Here is a 19,193-nt window from a genome sequence, read left to right as displayed (position 1 = left end):
CAATTCTACTCAAAATGAAACAACTGAATAAACTTGTGAGATAAAATATGCTGACCTTTTCAAGATCGTGGTCCGTAAATTGTAATAATTGATGAAAGGAAACTTCATGTTGATGAAACAGGTCAATGTATGAACCGAGTTCAAGTCCATGTAGGAATAATTCCAATTCACCATAATGTGCAGGCCTGTATAAAAAAAATATCAACTCAATCATAAATTATTTCAAGATATTTAACTCTCATCCCTAAAAAAGTGTTAGAAAATATGATAAAGGAGGAAATAAGTTGATCAGCAAAATAAAGATATAGGAAGTTGATCGATCATACAAGCATAATGTTAAAATTGAGACACAATTGCAAATTTTTCTAATTCCTGACAAATTTTGAATGGTCATAATTAAGATATTAATAAAACTACCAAGATCAATTTGATACTATTTTTTTTGTTTTGTTATAATTGATCTTGGTAGTTATTCAAAATTTGTCAGGAATTAGAAAATTTGCAACATTGTGTCAATTTTAACACCACAGAAACATTTCAGATATTGAAATTAAAATGCTGCTTGTGCATTATAAGCATATATCTAAAAAAAAAAAAAAAAAAAAAAAAAAATTCAAATGTATTTCATGTAAAACACTAGTACATGCTTACAAGTCATGTTGAAATTAGTAAAAATTATGAAAAAAGAGTATCTACTAGAAACATTGGTCAATGTCGAGATTCTTTCCAACTCCAAAAAAATCTTTACAATGACGTTTTTTTTAGGTTTTCAGGAATGCTGAGAACAAATATAACATCTAAAAGTGGACCAGAGAAATAGTTTTCAAGATATGAAGGAATTACTTTTCAAAAAAAAAAAAAAAAAAAAAAAAAAAAAAAAAAAATCACTTTTCTATATAAATTTAACATAAAATGAGCACCCACTTTCTGGCCACTTTGTGATAATTTGTTTTGCCTTTTTCGGTAAATTTTTACTTACTTTCTACCTTAACAATCATCTTTAACATGACTACTTTTATTGGTTTTTGGGTATGCTGAAAACAAATACTGCATTTAAATTTGCCGCAAGTAGTTTACCAGATATTAAGCAATGTAATTCCTTATGTTATCAGTAGTGGCCATTTCTGTACATGAAAGCTTGCGTCAAAATGTATTTCATGTAAAACACTAGTATATACTTACAAGTTGTGTTGAAATTAATGAAACTCTTAAAAGTTATAAAATAATTGAGTAGAAGATCTGTTAGAAATATTTTCTTAAAAAAACAGCCATTCTTGACCTGTCATTTTTTTAATTTGAAATGGCAGAATTTAACTGAAACAAGAGAGAAGTCTGTCATGCAGAATAGAATAAACTTTAAGAAACTTCTAAAAGGAAAAACAAATCACATATCAAAATAATAACAATTTAAATAATGGAAATTTTTCTATTCTATCATCTTTCGTAATTCTGACATGAAACATGTAAATACGCAGTAGTATTTTTACTTAAAATGCATCGACAAATTTTTTTTTTTTTTTTTAGAACTCTACTTATAATGCACAAGCAGCAATTAAATTTTCGTTTGGGACAAGAGAAAACTATTTTAATTTTGATTTCACTAAAATATACTTTTATGTAAAGATAAAAATCAAAGTTGAATTTTTTTAAAAATAAAATTGTAATTTTAATTGAGGACACCATCTCATAGGGAATCGCACAGGGCAAATATAAATATTGAATTCAATAATTTTCAATTAAATATTTATCAAGATAATGTCTTCAGAGTGGCATGGTATGTCATTTTATTATTGTATTTTTTTTTTGCAAGATATTACCAAGAAATCTTTATTCAATTTGGCAAGTGTTTTAGCTTGAAAGCAAGAATCAGAAGTATTATGGGTTGTAGCAGTTTCTCAGAAACTTAATATATTTATCATTTATTATTTTGCCGCAAATTTTTGATCTTTTTATATATCAAATTCTATCTAAAGAACCCCAGAAAACAACTGCAGCACCCCCATCTCTAATACCAGTTTCTTAGAATTACCACACTTCATTGATAGAATCATTTCAGCTATGCAAAAAAAAAAAAAAAAAAAAAAAAAAAAAAATGGCTGATACTCCAGACCCATACTTAGATAATACTTATGCAAAAACCAACAACAATGAATCTTACACTTCAACTTTCCCTATCAATAACACAGGCTTATGCAACTACATGTATGTACCATATACAATGTGTGTAATGCAATGAATTATATGCAGGAAGTACACCTAACACCCAAGGCATCATAATTTCACAAGCACATCTAATCAAACCACAATCCCAATAAAGACATTCAAATAAAAATATTTGCTATTAAAAGAAATAATCTCAAGATTATAGAATCACTCTTGATAAGCAAACTCTGCAAACAACAGCAGAACTTTTACTTTTTTAATCTAATCACATACAAACACACAAATAAATATTAAAAACAACAAAAATAAACAAATATTTAAATATATATATATATATATATATATATATATATATATATATATATATATATGCAGTTATACACATCTAATATTATCACAAAACTTACAATCCAGCTTCTTCTGTAAAAAAAAAAAGAAAAAAAAACTTGATCAAATTAAGTGAAACTTTTTATGAGAACTTGATTCCATAACGGGTACGTACAATATAAATTTTAAAAAATTATTTAATTTTTTTAATGTTTTGATTAAACTAAAAAAGGACCAAAAACACTTATTACTTATGTGTCATGTCAAAATTAATAAAAATTCCAAAAGATGATAGAATAGAAAAATACAAGTAAAAATAAAATTTAGCAAATTATAAATTTTTAATATATTTGTTAATGTTGAAGAATAGTTAAAATATAGGAGAGGTAACTGCAGCCTGATTTTGACAAAATATTAAAATCTACATTTCAAAATAAAAAATGCCAGATTGCTAATAACTATTTTCTTTTTGTAAATTTTGTAATCTAATATATAAAAGGCTATATTTCTGTATGTCTTCATATTTTCAAACTATCTCTACTGAAACGAAAAGTCGCAGAGCAGCACTGGGGGTCTGAAATGATTGGATTCTTTACGGACCGTTCTTTTATGGAGTTTTAAGCCGATTAAAATTGTTTTTAAGTGTCAAAAATGAGTCAAATGGATGTACAAATTTGTCATAAATTTGCACATCCATTTTAGTTTATTTTTTATAAATCAGTTTTAAATGTAGATTCCATGAACAAAGCTTCTTTCTTAGCACTGCACGTCTGTGGAACTGTTCTATTCACCTGCTTTCCAGCTGACTACAATCTGATTGTCTTCAAGTCCAACGTAAACAAGTTCTTGATGAACCGTCTCCCTAAGTAATCAAATTTACAAAATTTCCATTACTTATGTTTACTACGCTATAATTCCATTAACTAATGTATACCCATTAACCCTTATCCTTGAGTGGCCTCCAGGCCTTGATAAATGATGATTCCTATGTAAAAAAAAAAAAAGCTCATATGTGTGTCATGTTGGTACAGTGGTAAGGTCACCAGTTTTGAATGCTACAGTTTCGGTTTCAATTCTAACTGATGGCACCCAAATATTTTTTTTTTTATTTTACTTTTAGAATCACAGTTCAATAATAACATATAGGAAATCTGAACAAATCAAAATATATTTAAGCATATTTTACACCCAGGCAAAGCACTCACCTCCACTAGTTTTTACTAATTTCGACATGACACACAAGTATATAATAGTGTTTTTATTTAAAAATGCATTTGTTTGAAACTGAATTATACATCACAAGCACTTCATCATTCCTGTAATCATAGAAGCAACTGAACTCGTGAAAAAGAATTTCAAAAATTGTTTTGAAAAGGATGGTTAGAATCCTAAAAAGATCTCTCAGTTGGAGTCTCTGAACTTGCAGGTAAATGTCTGGCATGTGCTATCCTCAGGAAAAACAAAGAAAATTGAAAAAAGAAAATACACTTCTCGACGCTTGGCTAAGCTGAAAACCTGTTTTGTCACTTGACTAAATACTGTAAAGAATAATATAAATAAACTATGCTAAACAGCAACATAAAATTTCAGCACGATGAATATATTCTATTTATTATCGGTTATCAAAAGTATATTTACATTTCAGTTTTTTTCATGCAAGGATCAATTTCAGCCTTTTCAATGGATGACGAATCCTCACTTATAGTACTGTAAATATCATCAAGGTAAGCAGCAATCTAAACAAAAAAACAAACAAAAACAAATATGATACACATACAACATGTATAGAAATAAGTCGTTAGCTCTGAATTCAATTTTTTTGCTCTTAACCAGAATTTCCCCTTTATTCAAAACAAAAATACAGAAAAATTTTGTATGATGTACATAACTGATGAAAGGAAAATATATTCTAAAAATTACATAAATTCATTAAGTAATTTTATTTTTATAAAGAAAATATGTTTTAAATGATTGATGGGAATTCGTAGGTATTACAATATAAATCCAGTATAAACTATTGTTCAGTTATCAAAATGGTGGATAAGTCTCTTAGATATACATAAAATTCGATTTTCTTTAAAAATAAAATTACCTGAATTTATATGATTTTATGAATATGATATTTTCGTTTTGTCATACAGATTTTTATTTATTTTTTTTTTTAGGAGTAATTTTCATAGAAGAAATTCTGGACAAGAATCCAATTTTCATTTGGAATTTTAATTATTTAGATAATTAATATTCATTGTCAAATTAAATAGAAAAACAAAAAGATTGTATTGAAAAATGTACAAACTCCAAAGTTGTAATGATATTCAACATCAATGGTAAGTTGCCGTTAACACCTTACCAAAGCAAATTTAAGTATATGTAGAGACTTTAAACAGCTTATAGCACACAGCATTTTCCCTTAGAAAAAAAAAAAAAGACAGGAAAATGATAATTATTGTTGCTTTAATCAATTAAATTTATCTTCTCAATGGATATACAACTAAGTATATTGGAATACATGGCAGCAAAATGTTACAGTGTTATGTTTATTGCTGCAATATCTTAAAAAAAAAAAAAAATGGTATGTAAAAAGGCAATTTTTATTGTCATGGCTACATAGTATAACAGCTGGTAATACGAGACACAAATGAATATTCATATTTTGGCTAGAATCAGTTTTGGCTAGAAATATTTAAAGAAATGTTAGCGATTCTTCAGCAAAATTAAAAATATTGTATTTCAAGTAGAACCAATCGTATCTCCTTAATTGTCATGTCACAGTAATGAACATATCCAAAAAATTACGAATAATGATAAGATAGAAAATTATTAATGGAAACAGTTTTTGAAGACAATTAGAGTTTTGCTAAATCACCCAAAGATTTTCAGTTTCCAGGAAATTATTACCTCCCCTGTTCGAACTCAAGCTGTTGATTTTTTGTTAGCAAAACTCAATTTTTGCTAATTTGCTTTGAAAACTATTTTCATTAATAATTAATTTACTACCATATCATTTTTTCAAAATATTTGGATGTACCCATTACTATGACATAAGTAGATACCATTAGTTTTACTTGAAATTTAATATTTCAATTTTTGCTCTATTAATAAATAAAGACCAACATTTTTTCTAAATCTCGTTTTATAGAAAGATCACCATAAAGGGTATGAAGCTACTTGATGTAAAGATGTAAAGAATTCATCATAATAAAAATGGGAGAGGAAAGTAGAATCATTTCAAGACAAACCAAGCATGAAAGAAAGTCCACCACAAATGTTACGAGGGGCATGCAATAAGTAATGCCCCTGACCCACTTCCCATAGCAGTAGAGCAACGAAACTTGGCACAGTTATTAGTCTTTCTCTACATAGGAACCAACCAGAGTTATGCATTTCTCCCATTGTTTGATGCAGCTCTGGAGACCGTTTTTGTAGAACACCCCAGGTTGGTCCTCCAACCACGACGTGATTTCAGAAATCAAGGCTGCATCATCTGGAAAACGCTTTCCTTTCAAAAACAACTTCATAGTTGTAAAGAGATGAAAGTCAAAGGGTGCAAGGTCAGGAGAGTAGGGAGGATGGGGAGGGGGAGGATTTCATAACCACACGCCCGTGCTTCTCATCTGGCAACCATGAGAGTTGTGGACTGGAGCGTTGTCCTGCAGGAGGAGGGTACCTTTGCTAATCTTGCCCCGCCTCTTGATAATTTCCCTTAATTTCCTCAAAAGTGAAGCATAATAGGATCCTATAATTGTGGTACCCTTTGCCAGGAAATCTGTCATCACTACTCTGTCCTGGTCCCAGAAGACTGAGCATGACCTTGCCAGTGGAGGGCTGCACCCTTGCCTTCTTTGGAGGTGGTGAGTCCAAGTGTTTCCACTGCATTGACTGGGCTTTGGTCTCTGGATCATAGTGATGGACCCAGGTTTCGTCCTTTTGAAAAACTTTGACTCATCTTCTTGGCACATCTCCAAATTCATCCTTGAGCACTCAACGCGTTCTCGCTTCTGGAATGATATGAGCAACCTGGGAATCCATCTGGCAGACACCTTAAAATAAATGGTCATGAATGATAGTTTCCACAGATCCTGTACTAATCTTGACATCTTGGGCTATTTAGTGAATAGTAATGCGCTGATCTTCCAAAATGGCAGCCTCAACTTGACGGACAGATACCTCATCAATGGCAGAAGGGGGGGGGCGCCCACATCTGGGAGCTGTTTCCACAGACTTCCGGCCATGTTTGAATTCACGATGCCAGCATTTTACAAGGTCATATGAGGGGGCATTATCACCATCAGTTTCTTTCATTTCATCAAAAGTCTCCTGTGGTGTGCGTCCTTTCAAATACAAAAACCAGATCACTGCTCGACATTCAACAGGCTCCATTTCACACCTGACTCAGTTCAAACACCTGTAAAACAGAAACCACAATTACTTCAGAGCTGTAATTTGCCACCTAACCCGTAGAGATATAAATCATTGCACATGCAAAATTTCAGCTAGATCAGACAACTGGAAGTGGGTCAGGGGCATTACTTATTGCACAACCCTCGTAAATCCTCTGGACTCTACAAGTTAGCCAAAAAGTAAGCCCTTCATGAAACCAATATGAAAGGAAGGGTTTACAAGGTTGGCTGACAAAAGTCTATCTCTAAATATTTGTTTAAACTTTGTATTACTGGCTTCATATATTTTTTAATATCATTTTGTTGTGGATATATTTATTTTTCAGTAACGTCTAACTTCAAAAGTCAGGTGAAAAATAAAAAGAAACAATTTCATTCAATGCAACTTTACCATGACTAATGCACTTTGGTTAAAACAAGAACAAGCATAAAAAATGTTTCCTGAATTCTTTAATGACCATATAGTAGAACACATTTTGATCAATAAATGGCAAAAAAAAAAAAAAAAAAAAAAAAAAAAATATAGCTACAATAAGCAATCCAATGTTAAAACAGGAATAAAATGTAATGTAAATAAGCATACAGAAATCAGGTTTTGTTCTTGCCTAGAATTCCTGCCATTAAAAAAAAAAAGATAAGAAAGGTTTTCAAGTATGTATATGCACTTAGCCACAACAAAGTGAAAATATCATTCAAAATGTTGAAAATTGATCAAATTAAATTATTTTTAACCAAGAAAATCAAATTTTACAAGTAACCAAAAAGGGACTGTCTTGTGCCGGCATCTTCAAGAAACAAGGGCAGATAACTCAACAATAATTCAAACTTGTGAGATCAGCCCTGTAATGATTCCCCATTAATCGTTTAAAATTGTTTCAAAATGTTTTTCTTTATAAACATAAAACTATTTAATCAATTTATGTGATTTATGTGATTTTTGGAATATGATCTTTTTGGTTTGTCACGGATATGTAAATCAGAGTTTTTTCTTTATTTTTGTTTTGTTTGTTATTGTGAGATATTATCTCACCTGGGTTTTGCCCTTGTCAGAATGAAAGAAGATAATCAGAAATCACAACAGGCTCACCTTTAAACTTCAAAGTAAATTTTATTAAAGTAAAAAGAACTAAATTGCAAAAGATGTGCCATCTTTAGCTTCCTGCCGAGACAGAGCTGGTAACACCTATAAGAATAACAGTTCATGGTTTATCATTGCGTTTACAGGATTAAAGACTCTCTGCTGTTCAAAGAATAGTTGCAACAAGTGATGCCTTCCAAGGATGAATGCTGCAAGTCCGATAGTCATTCATTGTAAATAATTGTCTGAATGGTGGACAAAGTGTAGGTCAAAATCTAGACCGTAAATTCGTCTCGGAGAGACTTTATAGAAGTAATGAAGAAAGTTAATCAATCGTAGAGCACAACAATGTGCAAAGAATACAATATTTCACCAACTTAAGGGCACTGGTGCTTGCAAATGATAACATTTTGCCCCACATTGTCTCAATGAGACAAAGGGGTTTGGAGATTACATGCCTCGAGTGAGTTTTCTTACGTCCATTTGACCTGTTGTTTTTGTGAAAACTAGTGCCACCTAAAACATAAAATAACGCCAAGATTACACCTCGGCAGTTAATAACAACAATCAATCTGATAGGTCCAAACAAAATCGTGGGCGGTCAAACCGCCCAATGAGGAGCCTGCTTATTTCTGCAGAATTTTTTACAATATGGGGGAAATTCTAGACAACATATTTAAGTACCTTGGCTTTTGCAGAAGGCATCCAGTTAAGGAGGAGAGGGTCTATCTCCAAAACCCTTTTACAGACAAAAAACAAAATAAATTACCTTTTTGCTCTGATCCATTGCCTTCATGGCTCCAATTTTAAATGCTCTGAAAAGGTCATTTCTGCCTGCAGTTATGAGTCTAAATCTGGCTTTGATACTAGCTATTATTTAATACTAGTATTTACTCAGTGTTATCTAGATGAAGACATTTTGTTAAGTGGAGAGCTTACATAAAAATAATCTAATTTATAAAACTTATTATGTTTGTCTACCTCCATATTTTCAAACTATCTTTTCCAAAGCACTAGAGACCTCAGATGATTGGATTTTTTACGGACCATTCTTTTATGGGTCTTTAGCCGATTAAAATAGTTTTTAAGGGGTCAAAATTGAAAAAATTGTTATAAATTTTGTACATTCATGTTAGTTCATATGTGTGTCATGTTGGTACAGTAGTAACGTCACCAGCTTTAAATACTACGGTTTTGCTTTCAGTTTATATTCTAGCTGATGGCACCCAAATACTTCTTTTTTTACTTTTGTAATCACGATTATAATATATGAAATTTGGACAAATTAAAATATCAAATTTAAGCATATTTTACAACTGGGCAAAGCTCTCTACCCCCCTGTATATATACGCATTATCAGCTTCTTAGAGTGCTCTATTCTTTCACAAAGAGCTACGCATTATATAGCAAACTTATTAGTCCCTGTAGGGAGATCTTAGATTAGGATTTTGATACTTTATAATGTAGCGTATTAATTTTCATGAAACACTTAGAAAATATGTGATGACGAGATTATGTGTTTGAGTGTTTCCATTTTACACCTTTTATCGGATTTACTAGTAGAAGCCTTCTGGGTGAATAGTTGTTTTCTACATCATTCAAAATATAACCATGTATACAATTTTTTTTTATTAAAATAAGACTTAACAAAAACAATTTGTCCTTATTTTTTTTTTAAATATTAGATCAATAGAAAAAAAAAAAAAGATTCAATGTATATTTATCAAAGTTATAAAAGAGAAAAATACAATTTAAATTTTCTTGCAATATTTTAACCCAATGATTCTTAACTTTATTTTTAACCTATGAACCTTTCTTAACCATGTATCAGAATGATATCTTCTCACTTTACAAATAACTTGCGTTCATATTAACAATAATAACGAATACTAACATGCACGAATTGAAATTCTCAGTCAACGGACACACAGACACAAAACGGTACTCTTAAACTAAACTCGATTATCGCCCTTTAACTCTGATGATACATGCCTGGCCACCAGAAGGCAAAGGCAGATACATCACTTCCTGTTTTATAGACATCTTCCTCTTTTTCGCTGGACTCTCAACAAGTCAAAAGGTGACGATAACGCACTCTGGTTGGCATGGCCAGCCAACCAGCCTTTCCTGAAAACCGTCAGCCTCTCATCAAATACTAAATGCAAGTAATGTTACTCTCTTCTCGATGAACTCTTACTATCTCAATCTTTATTCTCTCTCTTGTATTTTTATGTAAATAAATATACATTTATTTGTTATCAGTATGTTTCGTCTTTTCATTATGCGACTCATGCTTCTCAATCACCTACCATTCTTTAACAAAAGAGGATGGGATCGTCAATTACATAAACAGAGCATCTTATCTTCCACAAACAATCATTTAATACAAAGGTTAGCGGAAAGAAAATCTAACATGACGTTTCACTAGCGATGGGCGATGTACCCATTGATTTTTGTATTCCTACATTCAGTTTGTGTCTGCTAATCTGCAAGTCCAATTCCCTCCTGAAATCCCCCTTCAATGGAGGAGTTCCTCCATAAAACACTAAAATTCCCTCTCAGTGAAATTCCGAACTGGACTCACCAGCATTAATGTTTTAATTTTATTACCAAGTATTTTGGCACAATTTAAGATTGATATTTATTTTTTTAATCCACTTTCACATAACTTTCTAACTGAACCTGTCATTCTAAGTGTTTCAAAATGAATTTGTCCAGCTTGTATAAAAAAAAAAAAAGGATGAAAACGAAATGACTTACCTTGTCAAAAGCTCTCACATAAGCAACATCAGCAGCTGAATCTTTTCGATTGTCTCTGTGATTGATGTTAACGCCAACTTTCTTCAGTTCAACAACAACAGACATGTAACCACTGTTGGCAGCATAGAATAAGGCCTGCACAAAAAAGAAACATTTTATCACATAATTTTTACAGTATTTAGAGCTGTTAACGTTTTATAGTTTAATTTGACTGTTTCACAGCATATCAACTAATTTTAGATAATTAATGCCAAACCAATCAATATTCTAAACTACTCAATATATATAAGTAGTAGCATAAAATAAACACTTTTTCTCTTTTCTGAAATCTTGAGATGAGGATTAGTTATTCGTTTTATTTGGATTCTTCAGACTACCGTTCTCATCTCCAGTGTTATTTTCACTTTTCAGTCGATGTAACCTCCGACCTTCTTCAGGTGTATTTTATTGAACTCAGAAATCTTTCTGTAGAACTTGAGAATCTGCACAAAATTTAAAACAGAAGCCTTTATTTAATCCACGGAAGTAGCATGTCCTCATTCCATCAGCCATGACTTGGTAGAAATCCTAAGTAATTTGCAATTATATTTTGATTCTCAAGTTCAACAAGATACACCTGAAGAAGGTCAGAGGTTACATCAACCGAAACATTGTAGAAAATAACTCAAAATGAGAACAATAATCCAAAGAATTCATAATTTCAGTAACGCAATTTCTACTTTTACACTTTTTACTCTATTAATATGTTTGTGCTTGCTTTTAAGTATTTTTGGATCAAGGTCTTTTGCATTTTTTATTTAAATAATTATAATCATTTACAGAGTCCAAGTCAGTTATTATGAATAGATTATTAATACTGTTATTATTATGATTATTAAAAAATGTCTCCGTTCAGTCTTATCAGACTATAGATACCCACTGAAGTGTGGCTGCGCGTGAAAGTATTGTGGCAAGAGTTGCACAATCTCTAACGACACCTTTCCGGAGTTGGTACTGTTTTAATTCCAGTTGCAAGCATACACAAGTTCAGGATGACTAGAAACAATGCCAAGATAAGTAGAGAGTACATACAGCGTCCAGCATTCCCAAATGGTTACTCATCTTCCACTGACCAGGATCATTGCTTAACTTTGGTGATCTTGCGAGAATCCATGTATCAATGTGATTGTGCCACATATTATTAATACTATTATCATTATTAATATTCTGCTATTAAACTAATACATTAGCAACTTATTGAGGATGATTTCTATGTTTCATAATCTAATATGATTATCAAATTATGAGGGTCGTTCCAAAAGTAAGGCCTCCTATTTTTCAACTAAAGGAGTGAAATGTTGAAGAGCAACAAAGATAGAAGTGGTATCATTAAAACGAGCGACCCTTTGTGCTCTTATTTTTTTACATAGTCACTACCTTTTTCAATGCACTTTTGGCAGCCTTTTTTGATGCCTCAGTCGTAAAAGTTTGGAGGGCGCTCTCTTACTCACTACTCTATAGCCACTCTTAAATCAATGAACCCATCTCCTAACTGTGCTGACATCAACTGCAACAACTTCATAAACATTCAACAGGTGTCATTGAATGTTGATAGGTTAAATTTTTACTACATAGAAATATTCAATGACATCTGCTTCTGACGCTCGTCCATGACAGGTTTGCTTTTTAGTCTCTCACCATCAATATCAGCAACAGAGAGATGAAACTTTCAGGTCATGAATGCATGAGTTCAGTCATCATAACAGTGCAATATGTAATCCCCTCTGATCCATTCAAGCGGAATACAAAAATAGGGGGCATTACTTTTGAAATGTTTCTTGTAGGTTTGTCATTTTTATTTTAATAAATATGCACATACTGTCCATCCATGAGTATCAACCAGATTTGGGTCTGCTTTATATTCCAGGAGTTTCTGCAAGGCTAAAAGACGTCCACTATTGGCGGCATGCATTAGGGGAGTGGAATGATATCTGAAGGAAGAAGAAAAACATAAAATAAAAATTTTGAGAAAATAAATCTAATTTTTTTTTTTTAATAAAAAATTAATGCAAAGATTCATAAAATCAAACTTTTTTTGAAAGGCAAATTCTTTTGCTAGTATATGCAATAAGTAATATTAGAAACTAGCAGGACCTGTTAACCAGCATTAAGCCATACTTAACATGGGGAAGGAGGGATTGGAAAAACTCAAATTGGCTTAAAAATGATTTTCTAAATAGAAAGAAAACTAATTGATCAATTTACGTACATTGTCTATCACATGTACATCATACAGATTTTTCTTTTTTTTTTTTTTTTTTTAATAATTTAGGGGGAATTCTGGACAAGAACCAGCATTTCATACAAATTTCACAAACTTTTGATAGAAACCAGCGAGTGGGAATGGATCATGACCTTTCCTTCACCTCTACCTCCTCTCTTAGAAGACTCTTTACAGGTAGATGATTCTGGCTAAGATTCGGTTCATAAATATTATAGTCTAAAATTTAAATTTTTATGTCAAAATTAGAGTAACACCCTGGTGTTACCCAGGAACAATATCTTTAGTGCTTCCGCAGAATAATGGGATTTGAAACCAATGCATTTCAGGTAAAAATACTATTATATACTTAGGTGTCATGACGAAATTAGTATAAATTCCAAAAATTATGAAAAATGATTCAGTAGAATAAAAATAAAAATTATTGAATTATAGAGTTTTATCATGCGATTTAATATGGAAGAGTTCTTTGCGATTCTGTATGATAAATTAACTTATCTCCCTTGCTTTGGATTTCAAAATACAAAATGCTGGACAGGTAGTTTGTACGATTTCTTGAAAAAAAAAAAAAAAAAAAATGTAGCATATCTTACCAGATCATTTTTTGTAATTTATACTAATTTTGACATGACACATAAGTATATAATAGTGTTTTTACTTGAAATTTCACTATTCTGCAGAAGCATCGTAGCTTTATATATAATAGTGGGTGGGGGTAAGAATTAAAATTACAAACACAAGTATTGTTACATAAAGAAGTGTAGACGTTTTATTTTTGTTTTTTAAACTGACAAAATTCACTTTTAAAAACTTTGATTGCAAGATAGTTTTAAACATTAAAAGATTTTTTTTTAATGTTACCATCTTGTATGACATATTCCGCATGAACAGTTACAACGTTGATGTCCCGGACTATGACAAAAAAAATAAATAAATAAACATACTATTTTTTTTATTTATTTAATTTGAATTACTTAAGATATAATTTTTACAGAGTTATAGTATTTGCTATGAACACAGGATTTTACGAATGCTGTATATTCATAAAACGTTTTTTTATCAGAGGCCAACTTATATGCAAGATGTCTTTTTCAACCTATCATCAACTTCAGTTTTTACATAAACCATAATTTAAGTAATGTAAGACTATCTGCATACTAATTTTAGGAATGTCGTCTGTGTATTTCTATGTCTACTAAAAACTTTCGTCAGCCGAATCTGACTGGATCGAAACCAGTACCATCTGAAAGAGCGATCCCTCTGATGTATAATATGTGAAAATTAGAAAAAAAAAAGATTAATTCTGTGGTGGTCAATTGGACCATTTCTTGCAAGGGGGGGGGGGTCACTTTCTGCGTAACAAACTTTTGCAACGTCATGATTGTTATAGAATGGATCGAGAGAGAGAGATATCTGGAAAGTGAAATAAAAAACTATAAAACCAATTCATCGTGTTGGAGTGAATGAATATTCGTCTAAAACAAGTACCAGTCTCCCCTCCAAGACGAGATGATTCCAGATGAACCAACATCCAAGATGCAGAACGTATGTTGAAAAATACATGTACCACACACACAACGGCACATGAACAAATAGATGGAACCACTAGGCGATCACTTGACGTTAACAGTGACTAGACGATCACACACTATCCCTTTTATGATACAACAAATATATGATATACGTCATCTCTTCTAATCCCTTATTAGAGATAACGCAACATGATGTCATAAGTCATTGTGGGCGTGACAGCTAGCGCATTAGCCAGTAACTTTTTCCCCCTTCTTTTCCTCTTTTGTATTGCAGGTTCGAACCCATCTTCCCTGGCTCATTCTTTTTTTTGTTGGTCGCATGAGCACTTGCTGCTATTTTGATGGAAAAAGTTGTTTTGATTCATATTTTTTTTTTTTGGGGGGGGGGGGGGTCCAGAGAATAGCAGTTGTGCGTGTGTTGTGTGTCTAGCTTAAAGTAAAAAAAGACAAAAGAACTACAAAACAAACACCCACAAAATTGGTAAATTCTTAATCAGCCTTACCCTGGATGAATATCTAAATTTAAAAATATTTATTCTTTGGGAGGGGGGTCAACTAGGTTAGATTTACTGTGGGGTTGGTTTTTCAGGCATTTTATAAATGAATTTAAAAAAATGATGACTTATTCCTTGAGGAATCTATTATGTAAATGAAAGTTGTCTGTGTATATAAGTCCAGAAAGGAATGTGTTGGGTAAAAAAAAAAAAAAGGGATTGAGGAGAGGGAAAGGGAGGTAAAAATATGTGTAATGATTCGGAACATGGAAACCAGTTAATATTCATCTACAACCACAGATATGCATGCTGAAATAGAAGAATGAAAAATTTCCAAGATTTTACACAAAGTAACAATGCTAATATGACAATGTTATATTTTCGTCTTGGAAAATGCCAAGTAGCCCTGCTAGTGAGTCTGTAAAAGGCAAACAGGCACTCCACTTTATTTTGAAGATTAAGATTAAAAACTATAGCAATGAAAGAATCAAGCAGAAGATAAAGCATATTCACCTGTCCATACAATTAACAGTGGCTCCATTCTCTACTAAATGGACAATACACTGAACTACGTTTTCTTCGTCTTTTGTATCTGACATGCATGTCGCCATCAAAGGGGTGAACATTTCCGCTGAAACACACAAATTACAAACAGTCAATTAAAGATCAAATAAAAAACAAAATTCAAAAATAAACAAACATTAAATTTGTGTCTAAAATTGGATAAATTAAAAAATTCAGTACACAAAGTTAAGACGCCAGAAGTGGATGGTTTAACTAAATATGGAATGGAAGTTGCTAAGCATGAAACAAAATACAAAACCATACGGAAAACTTCTTGTTTTATGATAGACCAATAAAAAAAAAACAACTTTTATCTTGAATTTGACGCCAGGTTTCATTTCAGAAGAGTTTGTGATGGGTAACTTTTCTATACAAGTCCTGGATATAACCTGTTCTGTATAGGTTCTTTATAATTTTGCAAGCAAAGAACAAAAGATCCGTAACATGAAAAAATTATGTGCTGGAATACTAAAAAGATTCAATTTTTATGGAACAACTCTGGTTTCTGATTGGTTGATAACAACGTAAATTAATTTGATTTGTCAGTTCCTATCAGCAGTGTTACTAAATAGAATCTCCCAACTTTCAGCAAGCATTATAAATCAAAAATATTGCAACATTTTACTTTTTACATTTCTATTATTTCTTTTTAATATTTAAAATATATTCATATGGTAATATTTTATTTCAAAAAAGTAATTTAAACTTTAATAGGTTACACTTCTATAAATAATTTTTTAAATATTTAAGATATATTCATAGGAAAATAATTTAAAAAATATTTTTTTACATTTCTGTAAATAAAGTTGAATGTCTTTCACAAATTTTATCACATAATTTTGTCATAAATAATGTATGAAAACAATTGAATTTGAAACCCAAGTTTATTATTTTTTTTTATCATTGTTTTATGATAGCACAAATGTTAAAAATAAAATAATTTTAAATAAATTATTTTCATATGGTTTTAAATTTTGTTTCATGTTTAGTGGCTTCCATCCTGTTCCATATTTTAGCTACACCAAGTCCACTTAACTTTGTTTTAGACTTAACCCTAAAATCCAAGTTTTTCATTTCTTATCATAAATTGTTTCTTGGTGCTTGTCCAGAACTAAAAACAAAAATAAAAATTTGTATATGTATTTCTAATTTGTGTACAATATCTTTTGCATATAGATTCAGGAAATGACCACTTTAATCAAACCAAGTATACCTGAGCAGATGCATTAAAACAAGAATGATTTTGTTCTGTTTTACAGTGTATTAACACTTTTCAGCTTATTTAATGCTGATTCTAGTAATATAAGTAAAAAGTGTTTATGCTTCAAGTTCTTTATAAATTCAAATATTTATTTAATGTGTTTGGTTTTTAGAGGAAAATTCTTGTTTTTGGCTTTGCAGAACATGAGTGAATTTTGCAAAGAGAAAAAAAAAACAAACAATAGCATCAATATTTGATGCATTTTATGTCAGAAAGCCAGTATCTTCAGACAGCCTGATCTGGCAGCACCAGAAAACAGAAAAATGAAAATAGAACATTTTTATTAGCTGACGTTCAATGGTTATTTTCATATGTAAACTGTTGAAGTTATGTGAACACCTAAACATTTTTTGACTGCCTTTATGATGTGTCGCACGTTGCTATCAAAAAGTATTTGTCTCTGATAATAAAGTCTAGATTACTCGTGCAGCAGATCCACTGTTTTTGATAGACAAAACCCAACATACATCACTAGTGACAAGATCCATTTTGAGATCAGTTCATAATGTTTCAAACCCAAAATATAATAAAGATGTTGTTACGAGATAAGTGTTGGAATTACAAGCACAAGTTTTGTTAAACAAATCAAGAATGTAAGACAATCTTGCATATTTACCAATCCAAACAACTTGTCTGCAGTAAATGATGTTAATTAATCTGAAGACCCGACGATACTACATTCCTTTACTTAATCTATTACGATCCTTTCATCTACTGGATTCTTATTATTTAATTATATTTGAAACAAATGCAATTTTATTTTCATTATGTTTATTTTATTTAATATGTGTGAAAAATTCATATTTTTAACTATGCAAAGTAAATATTCATTCATTTTCTTTCTTATTTAAACATTAATTATATTTCATATTTATTTATTATCAAAAAGCTATTTTATTGCAATATTAATTATTTCTGTAAATAAATATATTAAAACTTCTGTAAATAAACATCCATTAAAAAATTTTTCTATAAACATTTTTTTAATTTCTGTAAATAAACATTTATTCAAAAAGATATTTTTCTGTAAATAAACATTTATTCAAAAAGATATTTTTCTGTAAATAAACATTTATTCAAAAAGATATTCATATGTGCTAATGTACATTTTCCCCATGGTTTTCAAATTAAGTAACACCATTTACTTCAGACGAGTTTCAAAATTGGAAGTCGTTTGGATTGGTAAATATGCAAGATTACCAAATGTAGATGTACAACAAAGAAAAAAATAATAAAATAAAACCACCTTTAGAGAATTGGTCTCCAAATACTCCTATAACCATAAAAAGGTTTTTGAAAATATTTCAAAATGACAAAACAAATGGCAAATTGGACTTTTATAGTTTTAAATCTCCACTCAACAAAACTTGATTACTTTATTAAATTTATGCATTCTTAGATTTAAAAATATTAAAACATGCAATTTCTTTTAATGGAAAATAAATGAAAAAGATTTGTGGTAATGGTGTAGCGAGACATAGCAAGAAACAATCACAGTTGCCAGATTCCTACTGTAGAGAAGAAGTGGCGTGTGAACCTTGAACACTTCAGATACAAAAATAGTATCATTCAAATTTCTGGGAGTCTGAGGTGACAGAATCAAAGACATACATTTTGCTTGAGAAGTCTTTTTGGGGTTTTTGATGCTGCCTTGATCATGCACAATTTTATTATTGGTCAGAGAAAAAAGAAGGCCTGCTGCTCAGGTAAAAAGTGAACATAATCATAGGAAAAAAGTACAACAAATTAATTCAACTCGTGTTTTCTTTTCAAAATAATTTACGTGACTGAAATAAAAAGTAATTGCCTCTTTAAATCATGTAAAATTATGAATAATCTTTTTGAATTTAAAATAAAATAAAAATTTTTAAAAATAACCTGGCATAACTTATAGAAATATAAATATTAAGGAATATAAAACATGAATGTCCTTTGATCGAAATGATTTTCAGAAATAAAAATGGATAATCATGCCTCTCTAAACAATTCTCTTGTGTTTTGTGACAGTTTCTCAACACTGCAGATAGAAATAGTTGGCCTCCAAGGCTACCACAACCATTTGGGAGTTTTCGTTCTCCTAGATGAATCGATTTTCCTTTTACTAATAAGTCACTACTTTAAAGACTAAAAACACTCAAGGGGATGGACTGATTGACAGTTAAAATATGATTAATATGAGAGAGGATAAAAAACAAATGTAATATATTATCCACTCAAAACAATGGCCAATTCAGAAAAGGCAATTCTTACTCCTTTGTCAGAAACATCACTTATGGAATGTGAGGACTGAAGGACAAAAAAGAAGTGAAGCAAGCATTATAAGGCTGCCAAGAGAAAACTCAGCAACCTCTTTT

General features: G+C 30.8%; 1 protein-coding gene across 1 annotated transcript in view; it reads right to left on the bottom strand.

Annotated features, from left to right (window-relative positions):
• Nucleotides 1-19,193, bottom strand: part of LOC145277018 (ankyrin repeat, SAM and basic leucine zipper domain-containing protein 1-like) — a 61,089-nt gene that overhangs the window by 26,128 nt on the left and 15,768 nt on the right. The window contains exons 4-8 of the mRNA XM_080128622.1: nt 15,528-15,645; nt 12,587-12,698; nt 10,729-10,863; nt 4,129-4,226; nt 56-185 (exon numbers count right to left, since the gene is read on the bottom strand). Of these exons, the coding sequence (XP_079984748.1) occupies nt 56-185; nt 4,129-4,226; nt 10,729-10,863; nt 12,587-12,698; nt 15,528-15,645 (593 nt within the window). The remainder of the gene's footprint in view (nt 1-55; nt 186-4,128; nt 4,227-10,728; nt 10,864-12,586; nt 12,699-15,527; nt 15,646-19,193) is intronic.

Source organism: Euprymna scolopes, chromosome 5 (assembly GCF_053919585.1).
Source record: "Euprymna scolopes isolate OS-2025 chromosome 5, ASM5391958v1, whole genome shotgun sequence".
Lineage (NCBI taxonomy): Eukaryota > Metazoa > Mollusca > Cephalopoda > Sepiida > Sepiolidae > Euprymna > Euprymna scolopes.
This window is presented reverse-complemented; position numbering and strand designations above follow the sequence as displayed.